This window comes from Pteronotus mesoamericanus, unplaced genomic scaffold (genome assembly GCF_021234165.1).
Source record: "Pteronotus mesoamericanus isolate MK-2021 breed Mesoamerican mustached bat unplaced genomic scaffold, CSHL_Meso_final contig_101, whole genome shotgun sequence".
Classification (NCBI taxonomy): Eukaryota; Metazoa; Chordata; class Mammalia; order Chiroptera; family Mormoopidae; genus Pteronotus; species Pteronotus mesoamericanus.
Genome location: NW_026555001.1, coordinates 13059793 through 13077509, shown reverse-complemented (window position 1 = coordinate 13077509; position 17717 = coordinate 13059793). Strand labels below are relative to the sequence as shown.

The window sequence follows — 17717 nt, the reverse complement described above, 5'->3', positions numbered from 1 at the left end:
AAACAGAAATAAAAGACAAATGACAGGAAAGAAGATGGCAAAACTTATGTTCATTTTCAGACAGAAGAATTTTATATTCAGTAAATAAATTACAAAATTATTTTTCCTATAAAATAACAAATAGCCAGGGGATGTGGCGGTGTAAGAGAACTAAATGGTAATGGGAAAAAATACAATAAAAAATAAAATAAAATAAAAATTTTAAAAATAACAAATAATTAACTATATTACAGTGTTATAATATGTAATAGAAGAGGCTCCCATTTATGGCAATCCCTTGAATAGGTTTTCTGAGGCTGGCACAATAAATTGATTGCATAGACTCAGTGGTTTAAACAACAAATTTATTTTTCACAGATCTTGGAAGTCCAAGATCAAGATGCCAGCAGGTATAGTTACTACTGCAGCCTCTCCTTGGCTTGCAAATATCTCCTCTCTTTCCTCACATGGTCTTTTCTAAGTGCACGCACATTCCTGGTGTCCCTTTGTGTGTTCTAATCTCTTCTTTTTGGAAAAACACCAGTCAGATTGTTTTAGGGATGACTCCAATGACCTCAATGGGAAATCATCACCCTACCAGTGATTTAGGATAGTCTCTGGTTTATTTTTGAAAATTCTCTCCTCTTTGTCTACCTATAAACAGTCAGTCAGTCCTGTGCAGCTATTCTTGGCAAAGTTAAACCTGACTCTGCAAGTCCATTCCTCTTCGTCCTCCTTACCTCCTTTTTGGATTCTAACTCTGTATGTCACCAACATCTAGATTAATTTTTCTAAAATATGATTGTCATCATTCTCTTCCAAGTATATAAATATTGTGTTTAATGACTCTACTGTGTGACCTTGGACAAGTTAATCGCTGTGCCTCAGTTTACTCATCTGTAAAATGGGGATATTAGTACCTACATTATAAAGTTGTTATACAACCAAATGAGTTAATAATTTTAAAGCACTTAGAACAATACTCACTTTATATGCATTTGTTAAATATTTCCACATTGTGTTACTTGGTACTTAAAGTGCTCACTTTGAGAAAAACTCATTTCTGTGGGTTTAGGCACTGTATGTGCCCTTTTCAAAAAATTATATACAGAAATACTGGAAAAATATTTTCTCGATGAACACATGTGTCCATTACAGCAGTTTTTTGGGGTTTTTTTCATTTGTTTTTTTAATAACAAAGGTTGAGGCATCTGCATGTCTATTAGCAGAAAAAAAATGTTTAATAAAAGATGGTGAAGTCATACAATGAAAAACTATGGAGAAAAAGGTAAATTTGTAGATAAAATGTAAGTTTGATGTGGAGGGATGGTCATAACACACTGGATGAAAAAAGCAAGTTGAAGAATAAGAGGTACAATATACTTTCACATACATTTCATTTGGGAAGAACAGAAGGATAAATGTGAAGCTGTAAGAAGAGGACAGAGGTCTCTGTTCAGAATGAGACTGAATGACCTTTCTACAATGAACATGTGTTACTTTTGTAATAAAAGCTAAATTTAAAAAGAATAATGAGGAGGAAAACAGTTTAAAAAGTTTAAAACTTCCTTATTTCTTGGAAAACTCACTTACCAAAAGATAATGGGTCCTTTTGCCTCTGATGCTGAGATGGAAATACTGGTGAATTTGGGGTTGATGAGGAGTCAAATGTAAGGATTTGCTTCAGAACCTCTATCCCACTACTGATGGTTTTAAACACATTGCAGATTAATGTCAAAGAGTCTTTTTTACTTGAGAAACATGCATCATCAAATATTTATGCCTTATCCTGAAAGTCAGCCAAAGATTATTAATGGGACTACCTGGGAAATTCTAATGGAATGGAGACAGAAAACTTTACATCTTGAGCATTGATTAGGGTTAAGGGAAGAGCTACCCTTTTCAATTAAAAAAATTTCAGACTCTCTGAGGAAGAAAACCTCCATGCAGAAAACTGAATATTCTCATTTTTTTGATAGTAACTTCCACTACCAATAGAAAACTCAGGGAGTTGTATATAAAGCTGGGCACACTTGAAAAATCACTTTTTCCATAGATATTCTTCAGGAGTTCCTTACATACTCAGACTCAAAGGTTTGGGGTTTGTAAACAAAAGGGGATCCTCTACAAGGAGTGTCAAGAGTAAACAATCCCAAAGAAATCACACTGTGCGTGTTAACTACCTAGGTATCTACTTTGCCTAGAAAACAGCCTGTGGTTTTCATTCGTCATCACTGGGCCTCAGGAAGCTAGGACTTGAGGAAGCTAGGCCTTGGCCATCACCTGGTGACGCTGATGACTAGCGAAATCTCACAGCTGCAGCAATTAGGCTGAGCTGTCTCCTTTAAGAAGCTGACTCACGTGGACGCTGTGTTGTGTGCTCTCAGCTGGGACGGGGGTGGATCCAAAGTCTCTTCACATTGGACACCTCTGGAGAGGGGACAGAGTTATCCTCTTTGATTGGCTGTACGAGGTGTTGGGTCAGGGGCGGGGCGAGCTGCTGGGAGCTTGCCCTGGGTATGCAGCTTTGGGAGGGGTAGACTGGGATGCGCAGGGGAACTTGAGTAGGGGGAAGGAGGGTGAACCAGAAAAGGGGCGGGGCCCAGCGGAAGGGGCAGGGTACGGGGTGGGGGCGGGGCCTAGAAATGAAGGCCGTTTTGAGCCAACCGGGAAAACCGACTGCCCGAGGGGCGGAGCCACGGTGGGTGATTGACGTCGTGGCCCAACCAGGGAGAGGCGGGGCCAAGGCCGGGGCCTGACTAAACCTAGAGACTAGGGTGGCCGAGGGGCTTCTTCCCAGCTGAAGAGAGGGGAGCCGCAAGCAGCCGCGAATCTCACAGCCATTTGCGGTAAGACAGGCGGGGGCTGGGCTCGGAACCCACTAGGGAGTCCCCTAGGTCTACGGCTTCGAAGTACTCGGGAATCGGTCCGAGGCGGGGGCCCAGGCAGGAAGTGCTTCTTCCTCGTCGCGCTATACCCGGGGTCCCAGAGCAGCTGCCCCCGGACCATTTGGGCGGGCCGCGGTGACGGAGGCTGCAAGCAGACGAGCTGGGCCGTTTCCTCTTTGTGAGGCCCGGCCGCGGCGGCCGCGTCGGCCCGCCCCCGCCGCGCAGCCGGGATGACGGGTGCGACCCGCCACAGCCGCGACCCCTTAGCTCGGCCTCCGCGCCCTCCCGTCGCTGTCTCCAGTTTTGGCCTGTATCCGTCCCCCACCCTCCCGGTGCCGCCTCGGAGTCCCTGCCAGTCGCCACGGAGGCCTTCCGCGCCTCCACGGCGGGCAGTTTGGCCAGCGACCACCCCTCCCCCTTGGCTGCCCCGCCTCCACGGGCCGCGTCCCCGCCGCAGTGCCGGGGGCGCGCCCAGGCTCACCGCCGCGGTAGTCGGCGAGAGGCCTGCCCTTGGCTACCTTGCCCCGAAGTGAAGTGCGAACCCGACTCCGAGTTGCGGGGCTCTGATTATGCCGTGCCGTGGCCCGTCCTTAAAAAGGACCACATCCCCGGCCAACTGACATTTGCCTCGGCGGAGGGCGGTGTTTGCTTTTGTTTTTCTCATCGCCCGGTGATCGTTCGCCACCCAGCCCTTCTCCCCAACTGAACCCAAGGATGGGGAAGGGAGCCCCCGCTAGCCTGGCGGAGGGCGTGGTGCGCTGTCGGGTAGCTGTGGGGCAGGCCGGCCAGGACCCCTTGTAGCCGCCCGCTCAGCTGTTTCGGCCGGTGTTTGCCTTAGGAGGCCCCACTGCGCCGCGCCCCAGCCCCTCCCTATTGGCCCTGCAGTGTCACGTGGCCGCAATCAGCTGGGGCCAGCTGGGGCTGCGGGCCGCAGGCGGCGCGCCGGCCGTGCGGGCCTGGGCCGCGGTGAGCCGGCCGTACTCGGGGTCGGGGTGGCTCGGCAGCCCCGCGTCCTTTTCTCCTTGCTGGTGGGAGGGAAGGCGCGCTCTTGCAACCCCTTTATTCTACAGTCCTCTATAGGTAGGTAGGACAATGAGTACTATGAACAGCAGGAGTTGGAAAACTGAACTACTACAAAGATAATGTTTAATCCTGACACTATCTATTAATCCTCCCTTCAAGGGAGAGTCTGGATAGTGTACAGCTCATTTATTTTTAAACTTTTTCTGTTTACAGAACCCTGTTGGTAATCTGAGGATTTTTATTCCAGGTCTCCTTGAGAGATGGAAAACCTGAAGTAACCTCAGGCTAACCTTGTGTTTTTGGAAAATTAGACTTGCTGGTGAAACAGCCGGGGGAGGGGGTAATAGAATATTGGCTAATTTTGCGCAGCCACATATGCAGTGTTGCATCTGCCTTCCAACACAGAGAAACCAAAATGCATGAAGGATTTCCAGAGTACCTATTTGTGCCAGATGTGACGTGTCTTGGTGTATTCTTTTTCTAAGTTTATTGCATACTGTACTGTATTAGGTAAGAGGAAATTGCAGAGAATTTAGAATCGTTTCTCTTAAAACTTAGGAAAAAGTCATAGAAAAATGAAATTAAGTAACAGTGCAAAATTAAATATTAAGTAATGTAATGAATGTTGTAAGAGTTCTAAAATGGGAAAGTGAAAGATGAAGTAAGATGAAACTGGAAGCATTCTGAAGTGGATTGGTATTTATGAGACCTAAAAGATGAAGAGGCTTTGGGTTGCTATTGTGCAGTGGGCTAGAAACAAAAAACAGGCCTGGATCATGTGCAGATAGTAAGAAAGTGAAGCTTGTACAATTTGGTATGTAGAATATTTTCCACATATTCCATTATCTTTGAGTATGTACTGGAACACCAGGTAGAATGTGGCTCTTTGGAAGGGACTGATGTTTACCTTTTTAGAGGGTGTCCTAACCCAGCTGAGTACCCAATACAGGCTTACTGGTTGACTCTTTTTTTGATGATTGTCTCTAGGAACTATCTTATCTGTAGGAGAAGGAGATGATAAATTGTGCTGAAGTAATTTAATTCTATACAGGGGAACTAATTAAATTATATTTTAACAACTTTTCTAAAAAGATTAGTAAAAGCCATGTGGATTTTTCTAAAACTCTCTGGTTTGATCCTTGAGGTCTTATCCCTAGATTTATTTTCCTTTTCTTTTGCTCTACTTAAGTGATATAAAAGAGAAAAACTTTTAGAAACAATAAAAAGGGAAAGAAAATAAGGACAAAATTAAGCCTAAAAGAAGAGCTTTAACTAGGTGCCCGTCTCCAAAAACACCAGCCCATGAGACATGAAACTAGGCCTAATTATAATCATGAATTGTGGAGATAGTCCTAAGTATATTTGTGCCCAGAATATCATTGTAACTTTTACAAAGTACCTAAATGTCTGTCTAAATTGATGGCAGTTTCTCTGGTAATCCTGTGTAATAATGTCTGGGTAATGTAGGAACTGACCTTGGCTGTGATATGAACTTGCTACTTGACACCTGAATCAGGAAACCAGATAATTAAGTTATACTCCAGTCTATTCAGTTTGAGGCTGTTTTGACTCATGGAATTGCATCTCAACAAAGGAGAGATCTTGAATTTGGATTGCCAAAACAGTGGGAGATTTCCAACTGGATTGTTTAGATGATTCACTGAGTTACATGACTAGTCTTATTTTCTAGTGATGACTAAACAAAAAGTGTTAAAGAAATACAGTAAACTTAAAAATATTTAACAACAACAAAGGCATTATTTTAGGGTCAAGAACAAAAATATAAAAGTTACTATCAAACGAAGACCTGATTCCACAACCAGAACATCATTTGACATAGCAAAGGAAACTGGTCAGGTATTTCAAAAGAATTAACAAAAAGAAAACACAGCTTTCTTGTGTAACCAAAACCTTTGCTTGGTGGATTATTTTTACAAAAATAGGGAAATTGGTTTTATGGATAAAACTGAATTTATTTTCCTTTGTAGGTTTTCAGTAGAATTTAGTCACACAAATCAGTATGAAAATAGTTAATAAGATTACAATAACATTAAATGTTAATTATAGTAATCAACTCAGCACTGCTAAAATTTCTTTGAGTTTTGTTCCTTTCTTTGTTTTGGAGACAGAAGAGACTAAAAACCAGAAATACAAGCATGCTTCCGCATGTTTCCATTTTAGCAGAACCATTTACAAAACAACCTCTTCTGAATGGCAGATTCCTAATCCTTTCTGTACTAGGCTCCTGCCCATTCAGTTCCCTGCAGGAGAGTCTTGAAAACCTGCATTTGCCCACCATCACCTTCTGGTGCAGTGGAAAAGCCCCTTTCAGTCCTGGTGGTCTGTGTTTTCTATGGTTCTCTAAGGAAATAATTCTATTAACAAAGGAAAAGTCTGTCTGTGAAGTAGGTATCTTCCCATCAGAGGGCCTTTAGAAATGCAAATGAATGCCTACTCTTCTCCTCCCAGATCTTAGGGTTGGTAAAGGTGCTGCCTTCTTCAGGGTATTCTACTTGCCGAGGTTAATCTGAACTGGATTATTAATTACAGGGAGGGCAAGTACCTATTTTAAGACCTAGAACTGTGACACTAAGAATTTGAGATGCTTCAGAAGGCTTCTCATTTTCCTCCTGCTTGTAATTTCTGTCACCTGGTCACTTAAATTTGCAGTAATTAACAGGAGATGAAGCCAGTTAGTTCTTACTTGTTTCATATCCTTTCTGAGCCTTGTTTTCTTCATCCGCAGTAGGAGAAGGAAGTTGGTTGGGGTGGGAGATGTTGAAGAAGATCATCTATTTTACTAGATTAACCTTTATTTAGTATTTATTGTGTGTCAGGCACTTCCTAAGAATGTATTATCTCCAATTAACACATCTCAGGTGTGGATACCGCTATTCCTATTTTAAAGATGAGGAAGGAGAGGATACCTTACCAAAGTTTACACAGCTTTTCAGGGACAGAGCTGAGATTTGTACTTGGGTAGTCTGACTCCAGAATTCAAGTATTTGGTTGGCCAAAAAGTTTGTTTAGTTTTTTTTCTGTATGATGGCTTTAGTAGCCCTCAGTTGTTTTTAACTTCATTAGAAACAGTTTTGTTAGATTGTATTGTGACAACTGTCATATCAACATGCATTTAAAAAAAAATTAAAATTGGTGACTTTTTGTGCAACCATTTTAATACTGAAAATGGAAGAAAATATGCAACATTTTTGGCATATTATGCTTTATTATTTCAAGAAAGGTAGCCATGGCTGGTGTGACTCAGTGATTTGAGTGCCAGCCTGCTAACCAAAAGGTGGCTGGTTTGATTCTGAGACAGGACACATGCCTGGGTTGCAGGACAGGTCCCCAGTAGGGGGCGTGTGAGAGGCAACCACACATTGATGTCTCTTTCCTCTTCCCCCCCCCCGCCCCCTCTCTAAAAATAAAGAAATAAAACGTTTTAAAAAGGTAAAAATGCACCTGAAACACACAAAAAAAGATTTGTACAGGTATGGAGAAGGTGCTATGACTGATCGAACTTGTCAAAAGTTGTTTGCAACGTTCCTTGGGTGGTATTAACATTTTGGCCAAATAATTCTTTGCTGTTGGCCTGTTTTATGCATTGGAAGATGTTTAGCAGCAGCCCTATCCTCTACCCACTAGAAGCCAATAGTGGAAGATAGCCAACGTGCTAAAAATACCCAAATCAGTGAAGTTATTGGTGAAAATGAAAAATGTGTCTTCTATTTTACACAAAAAATCATATGGACTTTTTGACCAACCCAATATCAGAACTATATTGTTTAAATCCTGGGGATGGAGCGAGAAGACAACAGAAGCTGGGTATATAATATCTATTTTTATAATCTTTTTATAGTTGATCTTCAGCATACCGAACTGATTACAGAAAATTAAAAATTTTATTTAAGAAAAACCATAAAGAAAAGAGAGCAGGATTAAGGTGACCTTCTCAAATACTTAAGTGAACCCTTGAACCTGAATGCCAACCAAGTTTTTGGGTTTCGTTTTGTTTTGTTTTTTTGTTTGTTTTTCTGAGAAAGACTGTCTGCTTTCTAAATGATAGGCTCTTTCACTTCCAGATTTTTAAGCAGGGGTTGGTACACTTTCTGTCAGTGGCTGGATATTGAATATTGTGATCTCTTCAGGCCATAAGGTTTCAGTTGCAACTACTCAAATTCTACCATTGTAGTGAGAGAGCAGCCAGTTATAAATAAATGTGGTTGTGTCCCAATAAAACTTTATTTAGGACAACGAATATTGAATATCATGTAATTTTCATGTGTCACAAAATATTCTTTTGATTTTTTTTTTCTCTCTACCATTTAAAAGTGTAAAGTTCTTAGCTTGTGGGCAATACAAAAACAGATGATAATTGAATTTTGCCCACAGGCCTTCGTTTGCTGACCCCTGCTAAGGAAAGTATGTAGCAGTTTGCCAGAACAAGATACCATAATATTTGTGTATGTAAGTGTATTAATACCAGCAATTCACAAGTGGAATTTGCAATGAAAAACAATACTATTTATATTAGTATCAAAAAAATACTTAGGTATAAATCTAACAGAATGTGTACAGCATCTATATGAGGAAAAATCTAAAACTCTAATGGATGAAATCAAGAAGAACTAAATATAATGGAGAGAAATTTCATGTTCATGTATAGGAAGACTCCATGTTGTCAAGATATCAGTTCTTCCTAGCTTGGTCTGTAGATTCAGTGCATTCCCAATCAAAATGCCAACATATCCCCTTGTGAATATCAACAAACTGATTTTTAAAGTTCTTATAAAAAGGTAAAAGACGCAGAGTAGCTAACACAGTATTGAAGGAGAATAAACTCGGAAGACTGACACTACCTGGCTTGCTAAAAAGTGACAGCGATCAAGACAATGATTCTTTTGGTATTGGCAAAAGAATAGACAAATAGATCAGTGGCCCAGAATAGAGAGCCCAGAAATAGACCCACATAAATAAAGTCAACTGATCTTTGACAGAGAAGGCAATACAGTGGAGCAAAGATAGTTTTTAACTAAATGGTGTGGAACATCCACATGCAAAAAATTGGCTCTAGACACAGACCTCACACCCCATTGACAATAAATAACTCAAAATGGATCACGGGACTAAATGTAAAATGCAAAACTATGAAACCTCTAGAGGAGAAGAGAAAACCTACATGATTGTGGGTATGGCAGTGTCTCTAAATACAACACCAATGGCATGATCTAGGAAATAAATGATTGATATGCTGGACCTCATTAAAATTTAAAACTTCTGCTCTGTGAAAGACAGTGTTGAAAGAATGAGAAGACAAGCCACTGGGAAAAAAATATTTGCAAAAGACATATCTGATAAAGGACTAACGTCCAAAATGTAAACAACTCCTAAAAGTCAACAATAAGAAAACAATCTGCTTTTAAAAAATAGGCCAAAGATCCTAACAGATATCTCACCAAGGAAGATATACGTGTGGCCAAGAGCATGTAAAAAGATGCTCCACTTCATATGTCATCATGGAAATGTGGATTAAAACAATGAGATACCACTACACACCTTTTAGAATGGTCAGTGTTTAGAACACTGACAACACCAAATGCTGATGAGGATATAGAGCAACAGGAATTCTCATTGATTATAGATAGGCAGTATGGTGGTTTATGATAAAATGTATTGTTTCTAACCATATGATCCAGCAATTGCACTCCTTGTTATTTACCCAAAGGAATTAAAAACATAAATCCACACAAAAAACTGTACATGGATGTCTAATTCATAATTTAATTATAATTTTAGTGTTAGTTATGATTGCCAAGACTTGGACACAACCAAGGTGTCCTTCAGTAGTTGAATGGATAAATTGGTACATCAAAAGGCATGGAACCTTAAATGCATGTTACCAAGTGAAAGAAGTCAGTCATAAGCTACGTATTGAATGTCTATGTGATTCCAACTAGGCAAAACTATGGAGACAGGAAAAAAAAATCAGGGATTGCCAGGGGCAAGAATGAATAGGCAGAGCACAAGGGATTTTTAAGCCAGCAAAAATACTCTGATACCATATTGATGGATATGTGTAATTATACATTTGTCCAAACCCATAGAATGTACACTGAGAATGAACCCTAATGTGAACTATGGACTTTGGGTGATGATGGTATGTCAATATGGATTCATTAACTTTAACAGATGAACCACTCTGGTAGGGGGTGTTGACAAGGGGAGGTTACATATGTGTAGGAGCAGGGAAAATACTGTGAGTTTTTAAAAAACTCAGTGAGATCCTAAAATGTGATTGCTTCATCAGAGTCCTATTAAAATAGAAATTGTAAATTCTAGGTTGCTGAATGTGTTATTTGTTGAAGGTGGGGGAAATTGAAAATAAATACTGAAATAGGATCTGCATGTCACCTATGAATTTCACTTATATTTTCAGCCTGGCCCCTCACCGTTTCATTGATTTCAAATAAATTGATAATGGGCTCCGAGTTAAACAAGCAAGTTTGGTACTTCTCTTATTTCAACCTTTTAAGGATTTGAATTACTGGAACTAAGAAAAGCTAGTACCAAAGAGGTCTTATTTATAAAATTATTTGGGAATGGTACTTATAAATGTTCAGATTATTACTTCCAGCCAAGATGGAGGCATAGGAGATATACTTTGCCTCCATGCACAACCAAAAGAAGGACAACAACACATTTAAAAACAAGAAACAACTAGAACTGCCAGAAAAGCAAACTATATGGAAGTCCGACAACCAAGGAGTTAAAGAAGACACATTCATCCAGACTGGTAGGAGGGGCGGAGATGGGCAGCTGGGGCAGAGAGGACACGTAGCAAGGTGAGGGCTGGAGGTCTGGGTGGTCCCACTTTTGTGTGTGGATAAACCAGGAGGAGCAGCTGGGGAACGAGACATACTGCGCAACCCAGGGTTCCAGTGTGGGGAAAGAATGCCTCAAAACCCTTGACTTTAAAAACTTGTGATGGTTGCATCAGCAGGAGAAACTCCCAGCCTCACAGGGGAATTTGTTGGAGAGACTCACAGGGTCCTAGAACATACACAGACCCACCCACCCAGGATCCAGCACCAGAAGGGCCCAGTTTGCTTTTGGGTAGTGGAGGAAGTGACTGAAAGCCAGCCAAGAGCCGAGCAAGCAACAGTTTTCCTTCTTGGACCCCTCCACCACGTACAGCACCACAACGCAGCTAAGTGGGTTGCCCCACCCAGGTGAATACCTAAGGCTTTGCCCTTACAATGTAACAGATGTGCCAAGACAAAGAAATATGGCCCAAATGAAAGAACAGATCACAACTCCAGAAAAAATACAACTAAGCAATGAAGAGGTAGCCAACCTGTGTCAGATACACAGTTCAAAACACTAGTAATCAGGATGCTCGCAGAAATGGTTGAATACAGTAGCAAAATGGAGGAAAAAGTGAAGGCTACACAAAGTGAAATAAAGAAAAATATAGAGGGAACTGACAGTGAAGGGAAGGAAACTGGGACTCAAATCAATGATTTGGAGCAGAAGGAAGAGATAAACATTTAACCAGAATAGAATGAAGAAACAAGAATTCAAAAAAGTGAGAGGCTTACAAACCTCTGAGACAACTTTAATCATTCCAACAACAAATCATAGGAGTGCTGGAAGGAGAAGAGGAAGAACAAGAAATTGAAACTTACTTGAAAAAATAATGAAGAAGAATGTCCCCAGTCTGGTGAAGGAAATAGTCTTCCAAGAAGTCCAGGAAGCTCTGAGAGTACCAAAGAAGTTGGGCCCAAGGAAACACACAGCAAGGCACATTATAATTACATTACCCAAGATTAAAGATAAGGAGAGGATCTTGAAAACAGCAAGAGAAAAGGAGATCATTATCTACAAAGGAGTTCCAATAGGACTATCAGCTGATTTCTCAAAAGAAACCTTGCAGGCAAGAAGGTGCTGGAAAGAAGTATTCAAAGTCATGAAAGGCAAGGATCTACATCCAAGATTTACTATATCCAGCAAGGCTATCATTTAGAATGGAAGGGCTGATAAAGTGCTTGCCAGATACAGCGAAGTTAAAGGAGTTCATCATCACCAAGCCCTTATATGAAAAGTTGAAAGGACTTATCTAAGAAAAAGATCAGAAACTATGAACAGTAAAATGGCAACAAACTCACAACTATCAACAACTGAACTGAAAAAACAAAAACAAACTAAGCAAACAACTAGAACAGGAACAGAATCACAGAAAGGGAGATCACGTGGAGGGTTATCAATGGGGAGGGGTAGTGGGGAGAATGGGGGAAAGGTACAGGGAATAAGAAGCATAAATGGTAAGTACAAAATAGACAGGGGCAGGTTAAGAATAGTACAGGAAATGGGGAAGTCAAAGAACTTATATGTACTACCCATGGACATGAACTAAAGAGGGGGATTGCTGGTGGAAGGGGGAGTACAAGGCAGAGGGGAATAAAGGGGAGGGAAAAAATGGGACAACTGTAATAACATAATAAAATATACTTTTTAAAAAGTTCACATTATTAAATTACTGTTGTTTTCTTGAAAGTTGAAATGGAAAAAAAAACTTAAAGCTTTAACTTTGGTTATAAACTTACTAATATTAGTGCCATCACCTTTATATGGTTGTAGATAAACCTGATGAACAGAAACCCACTCGTTTTCTGATTGCCCCTTTTTCTACTCTTACCCACCTCATGTCCCACAAGTCTTTTCTCAAATTACACATACTCAGAATGTATACTTAACATTTAAGCTAAACCTTTTTCTCACCTCTCTACCTGTGCTTTTCATTATTCAGTTTCTGAGTATTATACATTCTTTCTATCTTTTCCATACCAACCAAAAGAGAAGTGATACCATTCTCTTTCCTGCCTAAGCATGTTTACTTCCTTGGCTCACTGCTTCTAAAATAATCTTAGCTTGCCTAGCCTATTTATTTGTTCAGTGCATGGACTTTAGATCCTTTTGTTCAGTGTCAACCATTTTACATATTCAATACTACAAAGCAGAGATCACACATATAAGTGGTTTTCAGTGACTCACCACATAGATACTAACAATTTTTTTTTAAAGATTTTATTTACTTTTAGAAAGAGGGAAAGGGACCTGGCCAACAACCTGGGCATGTTTGTTCCCTGGCCAAGACTCAAACCAGCGACCTTTTGGTTTGCAGTCCAGTGCTCAGTCTGCTAAGCCACACCAGCCAGGGCTAACAACTTTTTTAATCATAATGCATTTATTGTCCTTTTCTGTTTGCTTCTAGGTTTTTAGAACTTCAGCTGTAAAAATGGGCAGAATTTTCCTTGATCATATCGGTGGTACTCGTCTGTTTTCTTGTGCAAACTGCGATACAATTCTGACCAACCGCTCAGAACTCATTTCCACTCGCTTCACAGGCGCCACTGGCAGAGCATTTCTTTTTAACAAGGTTTGTGGGAAAATCAATTTCACTTCCTAAGTGGGCTGAGTCTTAATGGATAGATTTGACAGTAGTGCCAGAATACTCTTTAGAGTTTGGAGATACCAGGAAGACTCAGAATTAGGGCTGTAATCTATAGAAATAATTGCCCACTGTCTTGTCTTTGAGTAGACCTCAGGAGGGCATTACTAGAATGTGATTTTTAATCTTGGAAGCTGAAAAACTTAAAAGGGTGGTTTCCATTCAGTGTAAGAATATAGTGGTGACTTCACAGACTAGAAGGAAAGGGCTGAAACATCCCCATACCCTGGTCACTGATTTATCTTGATAGAGGGATAGCTGCCTTACACTCTTATAACTTAACAAGTGAATAAGGATCATCTAACCAACTTCTTTTGCTCTAAATAAATTAAAGCATAAAGCTCACCAATTAACCCTCTGATTATGATTTCGTTTATTACATAGATTTGCCAACTGGAAGAATTGTTTCCTGATTTACAGATAAATGTCAAGTTTATCTGCATCACTGATTTCTGTTTGCTTTGAAATTGGTTGATGTGATTTCTGTTCTAGGAGTCTAATGTGTAGTAGCAAAGTTGAATTTATTGGGTTGGCCAAAAAATCCATATGGTTTTTTCCCTAAAATAGAAGACACATTTTTCATTTTCACCAATAACTTTATTGATTTGGATATTTTCAGTATGTCAGCTATCTCCCACATGACTCAACGTTGATTGTTCTCAACATTGTTCACAACGGTCAGTTTGACCGCTCTCAACTTCAGCTGGTATACCTGACTATGGAGCATTGTCCAGTGAGAAATCTTTAGCACAAAACTTTGCGAAACCACTTTTGACACATTCAGTCCTTCACAGCACCTTCTCTATACACTGCACAAATCTTTTTTTGCATTTCAGTTGTGTTTTTACCTTTCTTGAAATAGTAAAGAATAACTTGCTGAAAATGTGTATTTTCTTCCATCTTCAATATTAAAATGGCTACACAAAAATTCACCAATTTTGATAAGCTTTTTTTAAAACATGCTGATATGACAGACAGTTGTCACAAAAAAATCTAACAAAATTGTTTTGAAGGAAGTCAAAGACAACTAAGCACTACTAGAGCCATCTTATGGAAAAAAACTAAACGAACTTTTTGGCCAACCCAATAAAAGTTTTTTAGGCTAAGGAATAGAACTATTGCAAGGGTATTACTCTTAGAAGGTCAGCTAAACTTCCCCAGTGGACAGCCCTCTATTCAATTTAGAAATAAGTTTTTCTCTCAAAGAATTGATACTGTATACCCCTTGATCTTTATTTAGGTATTGATCAGGAGTTGGCTCACTGTAGTACACTCCTGCTTTATTTAAAATAAAGTTTAATAGAGCACAGCCATGCTCATTAATTTATTTATTATCTATGGCTGCTTTTATGCTACAACAGCAGGCTAAATAGTTAGAAGGGAGACCATATCAACCTCAAAGCCAAAAATATTTACTATCTGGCTCTTTATAAAAAAGTAAAGTATAGAGAATTGTTGGGTATTCTGAATCATTGAAAATTCTTCACAGATTTTTTTGAACCCACTTGAAAATGATATATTGCAATGCATAGTCTATAGTAGGCTTATCCTGGTCTGTTTGCATATTAAATGTATTTTCAGAAACAAACTTGGCAAACAGGTAATGGAATACCTGTTATATACTAGGTCTTTCACATCAGTAGCCTTGTTTGCACTCATCATTGAATCGTGAATAACAGTTGGACCCAACCCTACATTTTATATCTCCAAGTCAAGGACTCTTCACTACAACTCAGAAACATAGCTAGCATGTATAGTATGGGTTGGACCAGTACACTTAAGTGTGATCACATTATATGTTCAGTGCAGTGCAATTCCAGATATTTACCTGTCCCAGCAGCTTCTAAAAATAGTTTTTGGAAAGGGTATTGTAGGTTGGACTAAAGTAACTGCTGTTTGCTTTTCTGAATTTGCTGTTATTGCACCAAATATTGTGTACTTTCTGGCAAATAATTTACTTGCCTTTGCAATTTTGTTTTCACGTATTTCTTAGGTAGTTAACCTGCAGTACAGTGAAGTTCAAGACCGGGTTATGCTCACTGGCCGCCACATGGTTCGAGATGTGAGCTGTAAAAACTGCAATAGCAAACTAGGATGGATCTATGAGTTTGCCACTGAAGACAGCCAGCGTTATAAGGAAGGCCGTGTGATCCTGGAACGTGCTCTAGTTCGAGAGAGTGAGGGTTTTGAGGAGCATGTACCATCCGATAACTCTTGAAGAAAAAGAGATAACTTCATCTTTTCCCAGGTCTCCTTCACTGAAAACAAAAATCTACTTAACACACACTGTCACCTTAGCATCAGAGTCGGATTCATGAACTGCGGAACAAGAGGTTATGAGAATCTAAGATGGAACCTTTCTTTCTTTCTATCTTTCTTTCCTTTTTTTTTCTCTATTTTCCATCCAACAACAGTGTGTAGAGAGAATATTATGCAAATGCTGTTAATTTTTTCCCCCTACTTTTATATCTCAAGGTAGAATAGTCTATCTGCAGCTACATGGTGGGTGGACTGTGTGAGGAAAAAAAATCTGGGCTATTAGAGTGGGAAAGTGTTTTATGTAAATTTTGAAAGGAAAATATGTCAAGAGCATGGTTTTTAAACTTATTTGGGCTTCATTTTAAAGAACATTTTTTTAAACCCAGTTATTTCACTTGATTTGCTAGCTTCAGAGAAGAGATCCGAATTTGTGACCAGTGCTAAAGGTTCAGTGTTAGTATGGCTTGTGCTGGCCATTGTGCCATATTCTTGTTGGAGATGAACCATAGCACCAGAGCCCATTCTTTTTGTCAGTCTTGACCCAAAGATGTCACCATTCCTAGTTATTTGTCACCATGTAATTGGTGTTGATTGGAGACTTTTCCTGAAATGGGGCAGAACTGCTTGGTTGTCCTTTCCATGTAACTTAAGCATAGTAATATAAATAAAGTAATAGTTGAATGTTTTTGGTCCTGTGTTACTTTAAAAAAGACTAACACCTTTTAAAAGAGCAGAGTATTTGATAAGTAATTTTCATGATCTTTTTCTTTTCAACTCTTAAGCTGAATTGACTGTGTGTAAGATACTACTTTGTTTAAATTAAAGCATACTGTTTAAATCTATAGTATTGTATTCAGAAAACAGTTGAACAGAAATGTCAATGTGCATTCACGCAGAAAGCATTTCATCTGTATCTGTCTAAAAGAAGGGGTGGGGTGGGGGGAAATGAAGCAGCCTATCTAAAAATACTGCTTTGCAAAGCATTTCAGCCTGTCCTCAGTTTTGATTTGATTTTGATGAGTCGGTAAAGCCTAATTGTCTCATCAAAGGACCAGGTCTCATTAGCATTATTTTCTCAGCTCTTCCCTAAGAAATTCAGCTATCGAAATTGAAACTGTACTTGGTCCCTTCAAGTGGAAAGGGATCAAATTTGACTCAGGGTGTTATTTTAGCCCAAAATTTACAACATTATGAAGTATTAAAATGTAAATGTTTCTTTATCCAAACTATTTCTAGATAGTCTGGTATTTGTTTCTGGTGGAATAAATCACATTAAAATTGGCTAATTGGGATGCATGTTGGGGTGCTCAATTTCTAGGTCTTTGTCTAGAGAGGAAATTTGCCTCAATTAGCAAAATCTGTCATTGATATTAGAAGTAACTTCTTAATACAATTAAGTTTCTCTTATTTGTCTTTGGGCTCTTGGTTAGAGGCATAGGGATCTGAATAAGTAGGTGTATAATACTGCATTTGAAATTAGGGAACACAAATTCTGTCTTTCCTTCACCATGGACTAAATCTTCAGGCATTGAGAAACAACATTCATTCCCATTCATTTCCATACTGGCCTTTGATTACATTCAGATTCCTAGTAGCATGCCTTACCTATAGCACTATGTGCACTTGCTGTCACAATAAAGTATATTTTGTCTTGCATTGGTGCAGTACTGCTTATTTTCCAGTGAACTTTATCTAGTAATGATCTTGTCTTAGTTTTATCTGTGAATACATACATCATACCTTTAAGTGGCTATAGCTTGCTTCAGTGATGCCAATTGATATTCTGGCTTAGTTAACTTTACCTAATTTACATCTGGAGATACTGAATTTACCAATATTAACTTCTCTGAGATGATTTTGCTTCAGAAGCCAACAACTACACATAAAATATATCACTAGGTTAACTTGAAGGTGACTGAGGCAGGTACCACAGCAAGCAATATGAAAGATCCAGTCAGATTGGATTCTTTACAAAAAACACACATTCAGTTGAGATGGGAAACCACTAATGACAATTATTTTACTTTGGGAAAGGAAAATTAACCAAATACAGGTGGATA

General features: G+C 39.4%; 1 protein-coding gene across 2 annotated transcripts; it reads left to right on the top strand.

Moving 5' to 3' along the window:
- The first annotated feature begins 2701 nt into the window (after positions 1-2701).
- YPEL5 (yippee like 5) lies at positions 2702-17483 on the top strand. 2 transcript variants are annotated; one of them, XM_054568286.1, is made up of 3 exons: positions 2702-2828; positions 13162-13326; positions 15392-17483. In XM_054568286.1, the coding sequence occupies exons 2-3, from the start codon at positions 13186-13188 to the stop codon at positions 15614-15616; spliced, it is 366 nt and encodes a 121-aa protein (XP_054424261.1). In that variant the 5' UTR covers positions 2702-2828; positions 13162-13185; the 3' UTR covers positions 15617-17483. The 2 variants fall into 2 exon arrangements, with proteins under 2 accessions (XP_054424261.1, XP_054424272.1); XM_054568297.1 differs by lacking the exon at positions 2702-2828 and adding an exon at positions 3828-3947.
- Positions 17484-17717: the final 234 nt, after the last annotated feature.

What these genes read in the sequence shown, in the direction of transcription:
- YPEL5 (XM_054568286.1), top strand. Translation starts at nt 13,186, where the DNA reads ATGGGCAGAATTTTCCTTGATCATATCGGTGGTACTCGTCTGTTTTCT. An exon ending in GAGCATTTCTTTTTAACAAG is followed by an intron (nt 13,327 to 15,391) that starts GTTTGTGGGAAA and finishes CGTATTTCTTAG; the next exon opens with GTAGTTAACCTGCAGTACAG.